The sequence below is a fragment of the Pocillopora damicornis genome, chromosome 11 (assembly GCF_964200805.1).
Source record: "Pocillopora damicornis chromosome 11, jaPocDami1.2, whole genome shotgun sequence".
NCBI classification, from domain to species: Eukaryota; Metazoa; Cnidaria; class Anthozoa; order Scleractinia; family Pocilloporidae; genus Pocillopora; species Pocillopora damicornis.
The window spans coordinates 23,386,511-23,404,508 of NC_142680.1; the positions used below are offsets into that span (position 1 = coordinate 23,386,511).

General features: G+C 37.5%; 3 protein-coding genes across 4 annotated transcripts; all 3 read left to right on the forward strand.

Annotated features, from left to right (window-relative positions):
• Positions 1 to 147: 147 nt before the first annotated feature.
• On the forward strand, positions 148 to 2,780 carry LOC113678306 (diamine acetyltransferase 1-like). Its single transcript, XM_089187100.1, has 6 exons — positions 148 to 489; positions 1,166 to 1,217; positions 1,520 to 1,597; positions 1,969 to 2,118; positions 2,373 to 2,413; positions 2,586 to 2,780. The coding sequence occupies exons 1-6, from the start codon at positions 361 to 363 to the stop codon at positions 2,745 to 2,747; spliced, it is 612 nt and encodes a 203-aa protein (XP_089043226.1). The 5' UTR covers positions 148 to 360; the 3' UTR covers positions 2,748 to 2,780.
• A 982-nt stretch (positions 2,781 to 3,762) lies between these two features.
• On the forward strand, positions 3,763 to 7,687 carry LOC113678280 (D(1) dopamine receptor). Of its 2 annotated transcripts, XM_089187325.1 has the most exons (4): positions 3,763 to 3,920; positions 4,025 to 4,144; positions 5,156 to 5,971; positions 6,174 to 7,687. In XM_089187325.1, the coding sequence occupies exons 3-4, from the start codon at positions 5,273 to 5,275 to the stop codon at positions 6,666 to 6,668; spliced, it is 1,194 nt and encodes a 397-aa protein (XP_089043451.1). In that variant the 5' UTR covers positions 3,763 to 3,920; positions 4,025 to 4,144; positions 5,156 to 5,272; the 3' UTR covers positions 6,669 to 7,687. The 2 variants fall into 2 exon arrangements, with proteins under 2 accessions (XP_089043451.1, XP_027050960.2); XM_027195159.2 differs by lacking the exon at positions 4,025 to 4,144.
• A 129-nt stretch (positions 7,688 to 7,816) lies between these two features.
• LOC113678392 (small integral membrane protein 7-like) lies at positions 7,817 to 11,734 on the forward strand. Its single transcript, XM_027195274.2, has 5 exons — positions 7,817 to 7,930; positions 8,340 to 8,381; positions 9,540 to 9,595; positions 10,021 to 10,111; positions 10,640 to 11,734. Exons 1-5 carry the CDS (start codon positions 7,899 to 7,901, stop codon positions 10,653 to 10,655), a joined length of 237 nt encoding a protein of 78 aa, XP_027051075.2. The 5' UTR covers positions 7,817 to 7,898; the 3' UTR covers positions 10,656 to 11,734.
• The last annotated feature ends 6,264 nt before the right edge of the window (positions 11,735 to 17,998 follow it).

The following is a 17,998-nucleotide window of genomic DNA, read 5'->3' on the forward strand; positions in this document are numbered from 1 at the left end:
GCGTTCATAGTTATAAACATGAACTCCAACATTTTTTTTTTATCTGACGAAAGGTGCCTTTTCATACTTTATGAACTAGTGAGGCAGGAAGTCTTCTAGTCGGCGGTATCGACTCATCGGAGAATTTTCTCCGAACTGATTCGAAAATGCGCACATAAGTCTTCGGCCTGACACGAATAGAGCCGAGCAAAATCAACACAATACAACGGAAATTGACGAGCAATCTTCGTCACATATGTTTGCACCATACAAAAAAACTCACTCCTTCTTTTTCAGAATATCACCACGAACCTTGTAGAGCTCTTACTATAGAAGAGAACATTCGCTGCACGTAGCTTGAGTGAAAGAACAAAATAACTGATGGAGAACAAAGCCTGCCAACCTCTCAACAATCCGTTGTTAAATTCTCATTTTATAATCTTCAAGTCACATTACGGAGTTCGAGAAGCAAATAGACAGGACGTACCTTCCATTGCAAAGATGATTCAGGTACAATGAACACAGTTTCATCACATCAATGAGCAGGGACAAGGTCAGGGGTTCCTGCTGCTCGTTTAAGATATTCTCTTTAATTGGGTTTTCGAGTAATCAACGAAACGTGTGGCGACCGGGTGAACTTTATTTCACAAACGTTTGACGATGAAAATTTAAAAGTACAAAAATTCGTCAACTCGAGTTAGCGGGTGGTCGAGCTCCTTCTGAACAATTGTGTTACACAGTTGTTCAGGATTTTTCTTTACGTAGAGATGCACCTAAAAATATCAACGCTTTTTTATTTTTGTTACAAAATATAGTTTACCTTGCCAGTGATCCAATCTTACGTGTTTTTAAAATGAATCGACGTTTAATTATAATTATGGTGAATACAACCTCACCAATTTATCTGCAGTTCTAAAATAAATGATTGAAGTTTAAATCATGGAAATGTCAGAAAAATCACTATAAAGTGACGGATCGAGTAACTCTCAGAAACAGTAAAAATTTGTATCGCAAAAATCGGACTTAGGTTAATATTACCATCGGCCGAGATAAATATTTACCTCAGAGCCGATGGATTTTGAAAAAAAGAAAAAGAAAAAATGCTTGTTGCATGATTCGGCAAATACAAAAGACTACGATTATAAACATTCGGGAAACTAGTCTAATTAACCTTGTTCTAATGCAGGATCTTGCGGATTACTTGGGCAAGAGAGACGAGCTGAAGATCGGAGAAAAGGGTATAAGATGCATTTATAAAACACCGAAAAGAAGATGGACGTAAACACACTATATAATTCTCTGCACTGTCAGGAGGCATGGCTCTAGTGTATCACGTGATAGATAGCTTTACCATGTTTCATTGAATAAAATTAGAAGTGCGATTGACCAAATTTAACTGCACTGAATAAAATCAAGTTTAGGATAGAGGTCGTCAATCTCTTTCGCTTCTGGTATACACAATTTTCGAGTGCAGTTACAGCTGCATATACTCTTTAGATTAATTGAGTTTACTTGTTACTAAACATGTGTTTTACTATAGAGCTTCTTCGTGACGGATTTGGCAAACACCCTTTGTTTCACTGTGTTATTGCTGAAGAGAGAGTAGAAAATATCGAAGGTACAGTACTGGGTCATTTTTCTTTCTTCTTATCTGTTACCCGAACAAGGGAATACTGAGAAACTATTTCCTTCACTAGTATTTGTTGACGTTTGTACAGCGAGGTTGATGCGGAACTTTACGAAAGTTAATGGCTCACAAAAATAGAATACATTTTGGGCATGGTCGTCCAGCAAACGAGAATGTTACTGGTTTTGTCAAAAAGGTGGAACAAAGATCACCGTGTTTCAATGGCAGCACATAGAGCGGTGACCCACAAAATCCCAAAGTCCAAAGTTCAAATCCTCTAAGGGGAAGGTGGAGAAGGGAACTCAGATGATTAACATTATGACTAAATGAACTAATAGCAGTAATGTTTGATTTGCTATCAGAGTTAAATGATCATACTCCAACACAAAACCTGGAGGCGCCAAAAAAGAACATAGAGGCTTTAGGAGTTGCCATTTACTACTTCACTTACTCTACATGGGAGGGTCCTGTTTTATACGTGGAAGATCTTTTTGTCACTCCCAATGCTCGAGGTAAGTTGATGTCTCGCTGATGGAGCTCACCGTGTGACTTCTGCCTGAAAAAGCAGCTTTAAGATGATGCTAACGATTACTCCGTGTAAAAAGCACAAAAATAATCATGATAATATATTAACAAGATAGCAATCTCATCTTATAGTAATTTAATCTCTTTTATCTAATTTGGTTGGAAACAATATTAGACTTGAAACTGAGTTGATTATTTACTTACTAATCACCGAAATCAATGTTTCTGTTTTGCATATTAGGTCAAGGGATAGGAAGTTCACTAATGGCAGCGATAGCGAAGGTAACTTAATTCCAATGACAACAAACAAACAAACAGCAATGTTTTGATGGAATACACACCAAAAGCGGCGCTTCCGAGCATGCCATGTTATTTTCGTGTTTTCTTCTTTTATTGGTAAGCAAGAAAACTAGCTCTAAAAAACACCACTATAATAGGGTTTTATTTCTACCAGATTGCCAAGTCGTGTGACTGTCAAAGAATGCAATGGGTTTCACCTTCCTCGGAAAGAACTATAGGATTTTACAGAAAACTGGGAGCGAAAAGCATGCCGGATTGGAGACTATTTCGCATGGAGAAAAGTGACATTGAAGAACTTAGCTTGGCATCTGAATGAAATATCAGCAATAAGTGAATATTCTGCCATTACTTTATGAGGAAAATCATTATAAGTTTGATACCTAATGTTTGCAATTTGTAAATAATTTTACGTTTATCGAACTATCCAACGTTGTTTTTAAATTCAATAAACATGAATCTTTCCATATCGTGTGTAATGCAATATAATTTACTAGAATTCAAAGAGAGTTCACTTGCTGACTTGTAGCTGACAGAACAAAAATATTTATCGCAAGGGGTTCCAAAATTTTTTGGTAAGAATAGATTAATACTAAGTGGTCGCTGGCGATGTGAAGATCATGTTTTCCTCACCTTTCACGCCAAAGAGGAGCAAAGGCTGAAATCAAACATTATATAACTTCAATGGTTATACTTCGTGCGCAGTTTGAGCTTCCTGGAAGTTTCTTACAGGTCTGATTAGTAATTCGATACCTGGCTGCAATTAAGCTGTAGAGCTAAAAATGAGCAGCTGTAAAGTCCTTTTAATTGTTGTAATTAACTGATTCTTTCATATGCTCACCTGAAGTTCAGCCATCCTATTTTGTACACATGCCGACATCTCAATAAACAGAATAGGTCAATATATGATGAAAATTAGAAAAACATTTATTAACAGATCCGCATGTTTATTTGTACTGCCTTCACTTGATATGGTTAGGGTTTAATGTTAATCAAGAGATTCTAAACATTTTATCAAGACTTAGGACTTTAACCTTAATTGCTCACTTAATCCAGATGTGTAGAGGATTATTTTTGTATCACTGAAAACCTTTCAGTCTCTGTAATGCGTCTACACTTTCAGTTGCGTTGAAAGAGGAGGTATTCGGCCGGTCAAATCAAAACATTGGTGAGTAAAGGTAGAGATAGATGAAAAAAAAAATCGAAGATCCAAATAGCAATTACCGTCGGGATTTGAGAACGTGCGCTAACCAGTAATTTTTTGAAGATAAATGCAGTGATGAGTGGAAGTGTTTTGAGCTTAAATATGAATACATTTATCAAGACAAAGGGCTGCATGAAAAGACGCAATCAAGTGATTGCTTCGCACTGGAAAAGCTTGTCATGCACCTCCGAACGGATGTTATGTGCACGATAGCAACGGGATAAACATATGGAGAGTGAGCATAAAGGCCAAAACCTTCCCGTAAGAAATCTTCGTCGTCTCGAAAAGGTAAACATTTCTGTTTCGTGAAATTGCTTTCGTACTTTTTCGAATACATTACAAAGGTTTGTACCTCCCACCTACGACTGTGTGTTTTGTGTTTCTGGCTGAAGGTAAAAAACCATGGAAGACCTAAATGTGGATTTATTGTTCAATCACAAAGCTAAGTAAGGTGTTTACAGATGGTTGAAAGAAGAACTACTTAGATATGATTGTTCGCACCCATCGTAAAGGTTGGTACCCTTTATAAGTCCGTGTACGATGTTGCTTTCTGGTATTGTATGGTTCATAACACAGATGGATCAGTTATCCTCGTGTGACATTAACTGCGTTCGGATGCGTATTCCAAATTGAATTTTTAAAACTAAAAATGATGTGGATAAGAAAATATTAATTGCAAGTTTGACTTCATTTTCAAAATGTTGATAATTGAGCTCGTTTCCTTTTGCTTGAATCACAAGAAATGATTGATTCTACACCAGTTACTTTTTATGAGGCAACGGTACATAAAATAATCGAGTTTAACAGACTTTTACTTCTAAGGATACCGTCTGTCCTGGCGATGTAAATAAAAATGGCTGTGACCGATATTGATCGTGGACACAAACTGTGCTTCGTACAAGTGAACGGAATAGTTGTCGACATTTAGTTAAAAATCTGTCGTTACAGAAGTTTAACTCCTTGCCATTTCAAACTTGGGGTTTGAGTAATGATGTTTGATAATACTGAACAAAATCTAATTTAAAAGGGAAAGCACAATGCTATGGATGAACGATTTAATCTCCATAAAAAATTTAATTATTACATGGAATTAATCAATTTTGTTGAGCCTATCAGGAATGATTAGAGGAACTGGGTAAAAATCCCATCCGTTCTTGCATAGAAACAAGAAGCATTCTAGTAATCTGCTGCAGTGAATGATTCCCATGAAGAGCATATCAAATTGCAGCAGAAGGTTCAATGTCCCATCGATGGTGGTGGGAGGGGGGGGAATGGGGGCGTTCCTCCTCCTCCTCCGCTCTGTCCCTAACGGAAAAATCACCACCTAGTGTAATGTTGGCACAAGAAACGATAGGATATAAAAATAGAGAAAAATTAATTTTCCTAAAATTCGTTTCAGAATCAATACTTAATAGCAGGAGAAGCAACATTACGTTTTGTAACTGATCACGGTCAAGCAGCCCAGTTACGATAACCAATCGGAAATCAGCATCACATTTATTTTTTATTTATTTTGTCCACAGAAATGTTTCAAACTTGATGATAAAATAACTGAAGGAGAAACGGCGCGCGAAGCTACGAGACTGTAGACAGGCGCATATTGTGCAGCACGACGAGGCTGTAATTGTTACAATATTTTGATGTTATTTCCCAGCACATACCCCCCAAGACTCGACAGCAACGTGACCACGTTGCAGCCGGTCAATCCGTCATCCGCAGATATACAACGGAGACGCTCTTCACCCGAGGTATACCTCTCGTTGGCGTGTTATGGCATTCTTGTGATAACTATCCTTTGTGGTAACAGCCTTGTTGTTTCAGCCTACGTGTTAAACAAATGGCTACGCAGAGCTCTCACACACACCCTGATAATAGGACTGGCGCTGGCTGACCTTCTGATTGGGTTGGTTTCTGTGCCCATTTGGATGTGTCTTACTCTGTGGAATCATCGTGGCAAGCCGTTCAATGTGCATATTTATCAACTTTACATAATTGCTGATATATTTATTGGAGGCGCATCCATTCTTCAGCTAACTGCTATCGGCATAGAAAGATCCCACGCCATTCTGAGACCATTTCAGCATCGCCGTCTTCAACAGAAAACCTTGTACATTGCAGTAGCATCAATTTGGGTTTTCTCTGCTGTTCTGTCTTCACTACAGCCTTTGCAGTATGGAACGGACTGGCAGGTGCCATACACCATTCTTACAGCAAGTGCTTGTTTCTTCATTCCATTGCTGATCATTACCACTGCTTACGGCAGCATTTTTGTGGTTGCTATGAAAAGGAAAAAATTACAGAGCCAAAATCAGACACTAACGTCTTCTTTAGATAAGGAGGTAAGGTTTGTATAATCGCTTTCTTCTGAGAAAAGATGAGAAAGGGCAGAAATGGAGAAGGGCGGGGGGGGGGGGAGTTGGAGAAGGGTGGAGAGAGAGAAAAAGGCTGGGTACATAGTGTAAAAGTGACGAAAAATAAATGCAACTTTTACCGTACACTGATGGAAAACTTAACCAAGGTTTATCCATTTTCTTGCTGTAGATGAAACTTTGTGGGACCATCGCTCTCATAACGTTGTTGTTCATCATAGCATGGCTTCCACTTTTCACCTTGACAATGCTGGCCACGTTTGATCCTAAAGCTCTCCCGAAGCCGATCATTTTTTCTCGCCTACTGCACTTTGTTAAATGGATGCATTACAGTTCAAGTGCCATTAATCCATTCTTGTATTCTCACCGAAACACCGACCTGCGCAGGACCATTGCTGTGATTCTGCGGCGTCTGGTTATAAGAAAAGGACCTGGTTTGAATGAAGTGTTTAGAAGACGCCACAGCAGCTTGTCCACTCTGCCTTTAAGAAGCTTGAGTATCACTTCAGATCAGAGTCGTAAGACGAGCATAGAAAGCTGCCAACAGTGTCTCCCCAGGGCTCCCTCTGAATTTGTGTCGTCCTATGCTAACATTAGGAGACTCGGCTCCCTGTTTGAACAAAAAGAAAAAGAGAATGTATCGGCTGAAGAGAGCAACAAACTTTGACTGAAGATCTATGTAATATAATATTATGCACGGTAACTTTTATTATTATTTTTTTAAATTTTATTTTGTAATACATTTAAATTATGTACACTATGAAGTGGACATTACTTACAAGCTACAGCTACATAAAATACAACATAAACACTACCTATAATACTATAATACTACAGGTGCGAACAAATAATAACATAAATTAGAAAACTTCTTGGTGGGGTTTAACAATTACAGCTACATTGTACAGACAAGTAAATTGATCGGTACTGAATAACATATTACATTAAAGTAATCATTGTTATCAACTCCAAAAGCTAAAGAAAAAAAAAACATTGAACGAGAAATAAAATAAAATAAAAAGTACACGGCTACAAGGCGTTTAATTTTAACCTACTTTAGGCTGGCGCTGGCGCTGGCTGACCTTCTGATTGGGTTAGTTTCTGTGCCCACTTGGATGTGTATTACTCTGTGGAATCATCGTGGCGAGCCGTTCAATGTGCATATTTATCAACTTTACATAATTGCTGATATATTTATCGGATGCGCATCCATTCTTCAGCTAACTGCTATGACCCAACTATACGCCTAAGTAATCACCCTTTGGCGTATCCATTAGCCAGTGTAAACCGTTGGCCGAGGTGGAAAGAGCAACGTTCCATAAACGTCAAGTGGGTCTCCAACTAACTTTTTGCAAAACCTCGATTGTTTATTAATGTTCCGTTAGAGCGCATGCCTGTATTAAAAATGTCGGGGTTCATCTTGAAGCCACTCCTAAGACCGACATATCTTTCGATTACGAAAATAATAACCGTTTTTCTCAAAGTTAGTAAAACTCTTAGCCAAGGTCACGACACCGAACCAGCTTTGGAAGGCTGGACCATTCATTATTTCATGAAACTAAACTTAACTTCAGCTGAAGTGTTAGATCTTAGTTCACAAACTTTGCAGGAAAGTTTCGCGTCGTCACTGCTTTGTTATCTCAAGTTTTGTCTCACAATTAAATCTAAAAACTATAAAATTTACGCCAAATACAGGCATTTGTAGAGGTAAAGCAAATGTGACTGTAAATTTTAGTAATAGGTCAGCAGTAACCGCACCATCTGCCCATCTACCGAAAACGACCGGTAGAAGATTGAGGACTACTCAACTTGGTAGCCAGGCATTCTGTGTAACCTGGCCAAACATCAACAAAACAACTGTTGAGCTGCTTGAAAATATCACTGTTACTGAGTTATTATGGCTTTTCTTTCAGATATTCTTGTTGCTGGGTATGTAGATCTTCCTCGTCACATGGAAAAGATTTTTTTAGAATTACACGGGAGCTCATGATGATATTTGTTGGGTTAACTGGTGTCAAAGGAAAACCAAAAGTGAGATGACACGTAATGAGAAGTTGCGTCCAAGGTTACTGAAGATCAATGCGGATGAATGTACGGTTCATCGCTACAGATGTGGATTATTTATTCCTGACTTTGGTGGGAAAAACTTCTCAAAATGTTTATTACCACTAAAGATTTGAGCGCTAACACCTTGAGGACTTCCACGAATGTTTAATTTGTGAATACGACTTTGGATAATTAAGAGTTATATTTATTGATTTAAATAACATTGTCAGACAGTTTACCAAGTTGAACAATCATGTTCTAATTATCATTCCCTTTTTTTTTAACTTTGCAGCACCTTGCTGATTAATGCCTGTGCAGTTCTGAACTTTAAACTGTGAGTACAATCAATAATAATTAATTATAAAATAATTGAAATAGTATGTGCGCCCTGATTGGCCATAAAACCATTTTACATGAGCGTATGTAAACACGGTTTTCGTTCCTCTTTCATTAGTTATTTTATAAAAGAAATGTAAAATTGTCTGTTGAAAATGCCGTGAAATCACAGAATAAAGGGCCACTTATTTACATCTCATTGATTCACGATACATCCGTTTCTGTTCTGCCTCACTCTTCAAAGTATGCTGACAAGTTGGACCTTGGTAGCCCTGTTATGTGTACTTGCTCCAAAAATGCCTCTTCTATGAATTTCTACAAAGGAAAAGGGAAGCAAAATGTCTGGTTATTTTTATGGCTCATGTAATAAATACAAATAAACATTTATGTCTAAGCTTGCATTCCCTACCAAAGATGAAGATGAAAAATTGGTCAGAAGTCTCAAAAAAGGCAGATGGTAGGATATCTAAGCCACCAGGAACACAAACATTCATCAACTGCATTAATGCTGGGTCAGAAATAAGGAAAAGGACAGATAGACACAAGTTCACATGTAAAATTATGCTGTGGGTAAATGCATGGCAGGGTGGAAATTACTGCAGAAATTCTACCCTAATATTGTTTCAAACTTCCCAAGTGTATCTGATGTCTAGTTAGAACTGCAGGGTGGCAATTTTTGCAGGAATATTACTAAAAGGGTCTTTCAAACTTCCCAAGTGTATTTGATGTTCATTTAGAACTGCAGGGTGAAAGAAACTTTCAGAAATTTATCTGAAAGGTTCTTTCAGACTTCCCAAGTGTTTCTGATGTTCGTTTATAAATATCACATGATTCCAAGTACTATGTAGTTAATGAAATATTCAAAGTTGAGCATACCATGAAACCACTGTGTTCTCAACTCTTGCAAAGTTATACCTTAAGAATATTGACCCAGCTCCCTCAGAGAACCTCTATGAGAGCAAACTTTATAAGAGTATTCATTGTTTGCTAGATATTGCCAAGCAGTTCTAAAAATAATGTTTGGTCTTTAAAGGTATATTTGATTTATTTCACTATAGACATGATCCCATGTACTTCATAATGTGCATGATGCAGGAAATAATCAAAACCCACATAATTTCCAGCTTTAATCAACTGGTATTTTTTACTCACACAGTAAAAAAAGGAACCCCACAGATTCATTTGGAGAAGAGAATGAAGAACCTTCACTTGGTAATTCAGATTAAGAAGCATTTTATCTTTGATTTCAAGATATGCTTACCATATTTTTCTGGTAGTTCCAGTGTTTAAGTACAATGATGCGAAAAATGTCAGTAAGAATTTTAAAGAGGCCAACTGCCTTGTCCTTCTAATCCATATGAAAGGTTAAAGTATAGGGTGTTTAGATATATATGGCAGTAATATTTAATATATTAATGAAAGCTTCTACTGGTAGAGCAATTATTTTCCATCAGTACACTGAGATTCATGTGAGATAGTGCTGCCTGGGTCAGCAAAACTGCCTCCAATTATTGCAAACAAATGGTTGACCACAGAGTTAACCCTGGAGGAAGCTGCCAGCACATTACATTATCTCAATAACCTTTCAGTCAATGTGTATCATTCATATGATCTTGTTAATTGTATTCCGATTGCAGGTGAAAAATTGAAGGACTTTATCATCAATCTTCGATACTTCAGAATTTTTATTGGTTTATGGAATATTATAATGATGCTGTGTATGGTCATGTAAGTATCAGTCAAGTTATGAATTATGTATCTATGTTTAACTCAAAAAAGTACATCAGTTGTACAATGCATGCAGTTATTGAACAGTTGTTCTGTAACAAAAGGGCTATGTAGCAATCATCACCCATGGCAAATGATCAGAACAGCTGAAAATTTTACATTAACCTCTGCATGTGATGTACTCCTCAACATGATTGTTTAGCTGTTTCTTACCTTTCCACACAAGAATTGCTGTGTCTGAATTTCTAACACATTTACACTATATGGATACAGCATTTTTTTAAGTGTTAATGTCCTGAGAAAGCATTTTTTTTAAAGCATAAACATCTTGTGCACCTATTAGCTAATGCCACTATTCCTAATACCACTCCACTTCACTCTTAATGAAAAGTTTTACATCTATATTTGTTGGCCTAAGTCATTACTTATCTTGCTTTTGATTGCTTTGAGGCTTTTCTCGTTAAAGTTTTCTTCGTTTCATTTAAAGTCAAGGTTTATTAAAGATGTTTTTTTCATTTAATTTTCCAGATTATTTGGTTCGTGACTGAAACTTATGGACGAGGGTCACATATTTTGGGGGTCTAGCAAGAAGACAAGTTTACAGCTTGTTCAATAACAAATAACAGTACTTGTACATAAAGAAATTGTCTATAGCTTGGCCTGACAGAGGACATCGACAATGGGTAGTAGTTGTGATCAATTAGGAATTGCTGTAAGAACTACTGTAGTCCACAAAGAAAATCTACATTGTACAAGGATTGTCATTTCATCCAGTGGTTTTGTTGCATTTCTTAGGCTATGTTTTTCTTGGGACTGTTTCAAATTTGAATTACCCCTTCTCAGATCAGAATTCTTTGGTTCTCTTTCTGACGAGCAAGAAACATGTATCAAACGTTTACGAAGGGAAGATCTTCCACGGTTGAGCTTCCAGATACCTTAGAGTAGTGCATTGAATCAGTGTACCAGTGCATCGAAAATCTTTAAATCGCTGACCAAGTCTTAGGTGGGTCATTTCGTAGACATCAGGATTAAATTTATGCGAGGGGGCTCCCATCTTGTCAATTTGTCTTGCGCTTGTATTAACGCATAATAATCTTTCTATAAGTTTCTACTAACCTGTATGATAGAGTTCTTTTAGCAACAAAACAAACTGAAACATGCTAACCGAGCTTGTAGATATTGTTCATTGGAAGCGGAACACAACTAGCCAGGGCATGTAGTAATTACCTGATGGTTCCCCAACGGTACTGTGTTTATACGACCGACGATTGATACTCACGTAAGACGGCATGAAAACTCCACAACATTAAAGGAGTCTGAAGTCGTATCAAAGTGTTGGGACGTTAGTGGGAGCAAAGAGCTTTAGCAAACTCGCTGGGAAAAGAGTACCAGAAGTCTTCAATCACATCTGCCTCTTGTTGAATGCACCACTGCCTTGTTGTTACAACTTCTACGTAAACTTCACCAACAGCTCTAACTTCCACCATTGACAAAAAGCTTGGCGCTTATATTCTGGTTGTGCTTTCTTAAGAGATCACGCCTGAGCTCCATGCGAAATAGATGCACATACGACTGCGTGTAATAAAAAATCTGAAGCACAAAGGGGCTAAGTTTCTGAAGAAACTGTGGTGCTGTGTCGGTGGGAGAGTATAACAGGGTAATTTAGTGCTATCAACTGGGTTGGAAACGTAAATTGGCCGACGTAAAGAGTTTAAAGGCTGACGAAGGGCAAACGCTCGAAACGTCAGTTGTAAAACTCTTTACGGTGGCCAATTTACGTTTTCAACTCGGTTGATAAGAGAAAATTACCCTGAAACACTAATTCACGGCTTATTGAGAGAATTTTAGGGGCTAAAAAAAACACACATATGTGAACTTTGCGAAAGTAGAAAGTGCAAAGGTTTTGTGCAAATAAGGCGCTGGTATGTTTGGTAAACACCCAGCCACTGGATAGCGATTTATCCAGTGAATAGCACCATCTAACCTCTGAACAACAGAGGCCTAGAGGATAACACAAGGGTTAATTAATCTTGCAAGTTTTGTCTGTTTTCTTTTCATTTTAGCCGTGACTTGACAGAAAAAAAAACATTTAGAGTCCGTGAAAAATAATATATATCATATCATATTTTGCTATTTGGATAGAGGCATTTGCGAACATTTTAACGCGAACTACTACGACAAAATTTGAAGTTTTGTTGCTTCTCTTTCAGTTTCTGCATTTATGAGAAACTTTGGTACTTATTGCGAGGGCTCTACTGTATTTTGTCTTGGAAGAAAAATATGAGAACCCAAATGTTAATTTTAACGTTTGAGTGTATCATAAAAGAAAGTGCTTCTAATGAATGGTGCTGATTAGAAAAATCGTGCGCGCGTGAAAAATAACAACTATGGCCTATCTCTCTCTCTAAATGAGAGAACCCAGATGTTGATTTGACGTTTGCGTTTACCATAACAAAAGGTACCTCTAATGAATGGTGCTAATTAGAAAAATCGAGCACGCTAAAAACCCGTGCAGTTGGAAAAATCGTGCGGGCTAAAAACCCGTGCAGTTGAGCCCTTCAGGGAAGAGCTCAAGAACCCACGTGCACACATAGGTTTTAAAAGGTACACTTTTGAAATTATTACAAGCTTCGAGAAATTCTATTTCAGTGGTCAATTGTCACAATTTTAGCCCTTTTACAGTGTTTTCTCCCTTGGAAGCCCTCTTTCGTTTCTCGTTTTGTCAAACTAAACATCACGTATCTTTTCTGGCAACGGACGGAAGCAGGTAAGTGTTTATCGACGCTTATAGAAACAAGTAAAACTGTGTAAACTAATCCTAAAAGAAGCTGAACCATTTACAAATTCAAGAACAGCTCCAGGTCGAAGCTTCGTTTAATTAAATCTTTTAATTCTTTCCAGTCGCTCGTATTTCCGACCAGAAGCTGTCAATAACTTAGCAGTAGAGATTATATTGCGTAATTTTTTTTTTGCAAAATCGGATTCCTTGAAATTCTTCTTTGAAACTGTTGACGCGCGGAGAACCATTTTTAATCTTGGTAAAATTTCCGTGCAGCCCCTTACTACATTATGCATTCAGTTCTTGGATAGAGAAAACAATGACAAAAACACTACATTTTCACTAGGAAAACAGATTTGTTTTGCAGTAGTATGGAGCTGTGCGGAAATTTCACCCTAATCTTTCATCTTCTTTGCTGAAATTCCGCTTTAACAATTTAGAGAAAGCGTGGTTCGTTCGTGCAAGTTTGAAGCGATATTCAGAGTTTTGAGTAATGCATATTAATTTTGATAGTGAGTATATCTAAAGCTTGTTCATAGAGGCATTAGTTTTGAACATTTTGCGTAATATAGAGATGACGAGTGAAATTAAGGAAATATTTCAATAGACTTCCTAAGCAGATTCCGAGAATTTCCACCGTCTCAACCCTTAAATTCCAATATCAGATCGTCAATTCTCCCCTTTGGCTTCCAAACATGTCCTGCCAATTAGTTACAAGAATTTGACATCAGATCAAGATAACATTTAGGAGATAAATTTGAATATTCTCACTTCCTGTTTGCTGGATAATGTATATATAATATAGGGAGAAGTTACATTTTAATCACTTCTTAGACTTCAAGAGTTAACCACTCGTTATGAAAGAAGAAAAATTAAGTTCACGCTTCTGTTTTTTTTCTTTTTAATCGAAACATCTGAATGATAAAAATGTCAGTAATACGGTTTTTAATCAAAGAAGGTTTGTAAATTTCTGATATTTTAGACGAAAGCCCCTTTTTCAAAGCAAGTTTTGATTTTCGGGCGTTAAGACAAAAAGCCCTTTTCTTATCTCAGTTGTTTTTTATAAATTCAAATCTTGTTTACATGATTGGCTGTTATCTCCTATTTGCATAAGATTTAATTTGCCTAATTTTCGATAATCTGCAAATGTTTAAATTTAATTTTACTATAGGATTCTCCAAATTTCGCAAGGGAAAATTCAAGTACGCCTTGATGTTTACTCATCATGACTCCAGATGAAACTGATATTCGGCAATATGAAGGGGGCTTCGTTCTCAAACGTAAGTAATTTTTTTTTGTAATCTTAAAAACCTAGGGATTACTGACATTTAATTTCTAGTTACATTATCATCCCTTAGTCACACCCCTTAGTCACACCCCTTAGTCACACCCCTTAGTCACACCCCTTAGTCACACCCCTTAATCACACCCCTTAGTCACACACATAAGAAGAAATGAATAATCACCAACAAACGAAGCTCATGATAGTTAAACACGTTCTCCTTAAGAAATGTAGAGAGAACAGTATTGACAATAAAAACACTGATGTAAAGATGTGAAGGGAACAGTTTTTTCAATCTTACTACTGCCGAAGGTTACTCCGGAAAAATGAATTAAATTTATCGCATGTTGTCCAACCAAGTTTTGCAACGTTTCAGTAAAATGTGTCTGACAGAAAATCCCTATTCAGTTCTTCTTACATGTGCAGTGGTTGCGAACTCAGAATATGATTATTTTGCAATGTTTTCCCCTTCACAATGGGCCACGATGTTTTCACGTATTATTTATTTCGTCTAAATATCCACAATATCTTTCTCATTTAGACTTGTACGACACTCCAGTCCAAACACCGCTTAGTCCATTCCAGTCCAGCTAGTCCAGATCACTTAACCTCAGTCCCGCTCACTTCATTTCAGTAGAGTCCAGTTCGTTGTGCATTTAGTCCAAAACTCAGCGTCCAGTTCTATACAGTCCAGTACGACCCGCTCCAGTCCTCGCCATTCCTTTCCATATGGTCCAGTTCATCATCACAAGACAAGTGCTGACTCTCGTTACCGGTACAACTCGCTTATGGACAGGAAAGCGTGGTGAAGAAAAGGGCCGACGCTTAATTGGGTTTTTTCTTCTCTTCCTTTCTGCTGTATACGCGGAGGCTGGGAACAGAACAGTTAGAAGACGCTGATTTCCGGCTGGTTAGTAAGATTCTTTGTGGGTTGGGATAAAAGAAGGATTAATAGATAGTGCACTAGTTGAACCATAAAAGCCAAATTCTGCTAAACGTTGTCACACTTCGGATTCGGCTCAAACTAGTTAAAGCTTAGTTTGCGGGTCCCCTTGAGGCTTGCCGAGGCCCTTCCTCCACATCTTTTTCTCTAAGTTTTTTCTTTCAATCGAATACTGTTCGGCATATTTTCGGTTTGGATCGTTTCTTCTTCGTCGCTTCTTTAGTTTGTCACAATATCGGCTTCGTTTATACTTCGGCTCTTCATCAACAGGTCTTTCGGTGTTCATCAGTTGCTCATCGACTTTAGCGCATGTCTTCCCCCATTGTTACTTCGACTGCGACCGATTACATTTTCAGTTTTACTTGATTGAGGGGATCTTAAAAACTGTGATCGAGTAAGACTGTTTAACATGAAAAAAAGGTTGGCTCGAAGGTCAACTAGATTTTAAGGTTATTATTGGAAATCGGATTTAAGCAATCCAGCTATGACAGCAAATTAGAATTGAGAATTAGCCTTTAAGAAAACGTTATGCATGCATTGATAAAAATTAAGATCGTGTTTCTTTCTGAGTTCGGCTTCACCTTCGGTTCGAATTTCACTTCGGCTTTTCGTTCGGCCTTTCAAAACTAGTTCGGATTTTCAGTTCGGAATACAAAGGCAATGGGAAACGACTGAGAATTTTTAGCAAGTTGATATAAAAATGAAAGCACCGTCTGGGACACTATGGGTGTTCAAATTATCGGGGTGTCGGCATTACTGACACACAACATTCGGAGTTTTGTGGACACCCCATTTTTTTTCTTGGGTGCGCGTCCCCTCCTGCTGGGTTCGGTGAAGTAATTTCGAAAAATCTAAATTTATTGATGTTATGTGGTATTATAAATTAAATGCTTGACCCGATTGTCTCTGTGTTCTTTTCTTTATTTTTAGGACACACAAATTTGTGATTTATTTTTCGCGGCACCCAGTGTAAATTTGTCTCAAGAATCTCATTAAGATGCGAGCGTCGTGTCTTTTCTTTATTAAGAAACTATTTTTTTATCTCACTTATGCAATTTCAACTGCAGGAGCTTTATACTAGCCTATTTTCGGAGGTCTGAATAGCTAATTTCGGGCAATTTGCTCGAATCGTGAACTGGATTGTTACAATGATTTTCCAATTTGCCAATGAAAAAGCCCCGGAAGCAAAGTCACCTTGGTGTTAATTGTGCGTTCGCCCATCTTCGGAGGGTTTGGTTGTTTGTCTTACATTTAGCCAAAGTCATCCACTGACGTGTGCAAACTGTTCTTGCGGGCTTCAGGTTAAGGATTTCAAAACTAAACTCTGTCCCTTTTCGGGGACTCGCCGAAACTTTTCAATATTTTTTAATTTGAATTTCCCATACCTGCGGATCAACATAAGCCCGTTTTCAACGGCTGTGCATCACTGAGACGGTAAGTGAAGAATTATCACAATTTTGACATACTGATCTGTCTAAGATGGGTTTTTGCGCTTGATAATGTAGTAAGAGTAAACCTAATAATTTGAAATAAACAAAAACAATTGATCAATAAAAGATAAATTAATAACTAATAACATTCATTAATTCTTGAAGAACTAAAGAAATGATGAATTAATGGGGAAATGAATAAATATGTAAATAAATTGATATATAAATCAGCTGATATATAGATAAATTGATAACTAAATACAATTTTATCGTATGGTCAATGTATTAACAATCTTTTTGCAGAATATTAAAATACAGTACCACGTTGTATTAAAAGCTTTCAAGTATTTTTTCTCACAAGACTCAGTTTTCCCAAGACTCCAGCTGACCTTTGGAAAGACACAAGTAATCACAGCCTCGCTATTGATTCATGGCTGGACTTGCAACATAGATATCAGTAGAGCAGGATTGGAATGAATAATCATAACAAAAAGCTGAGCAACAGCTGCGAGGAGAATCCAAAGCTAGGACATAACCACAGGTACGTTAAATTTCTGAGTAATGGATTAAAGGCTGGTCGAAGCGGATTGTCTTTCTTTTACAAAAGTACTATATAGTATAGTGTACTATTGAAGTTAAGGCTGGGATATCCGTTGAGGAGGACTGAAGTGCTTCACGAAAAGATGGCCGTAACAAGTTGAGCTACAAGAGCGAGGATAATCCAAAGCTAAGACATAACTACAGGTATGTCAGATTTCTGAGTAATGAAAGTATAGTATACTTTAATCTAGTCTAATGGAGGAGCTAACGTGGTCTCGAGTTTGCCAGAATTAATATAAAAGAAGAGCGGGCCTTTTCTTCGACTAAGGAGCTCGAGACATTTGACTTTCTGCAACTCAAGATAAGCCCATTTTCAGCGTCTTTACATTAGTGGGAAGGTAAGTAAAGAATTATAACAATGTGATACTAACCTGTGTAAGAAAGGTTTGTTCACTGATAGGAAAACACTGATGCGTTGCATAGAGCAGTTGGAGGAAAAAGTTATGGTCGATCAGCACTACAGGTCATCTGAAAGAGGTAAGGCCGGCATGTTTTGATTGCAACAAGTTGTTAGATTTTTTCTTTTCAGCATGACCTCGTGGATCACTTCGGATCACGTCATGAACAAGAAAGCACATCGGGCGCTTCATAGGTAATATTTTAACATTTGTAAGAATTATTCTTTCTTCTGGACTATCTGAAATTTTCTGCTTACAGAACTTTTTAGTTGACTTCCTGATTAATCGAATTTAAAGCTAGCTATCAGTAGAGCAGGACTGGAGTGCTTCAAAAAAGATAGTCATAACAACAAGCCTACCTACAAAAACAAGGAGAACCCAAAGCTAGGACTGGTACGTTAAATATCTGAGTACTAGATTAAAGGCTAGTCGAAGCAGATCGTCTTCCTCTTAAA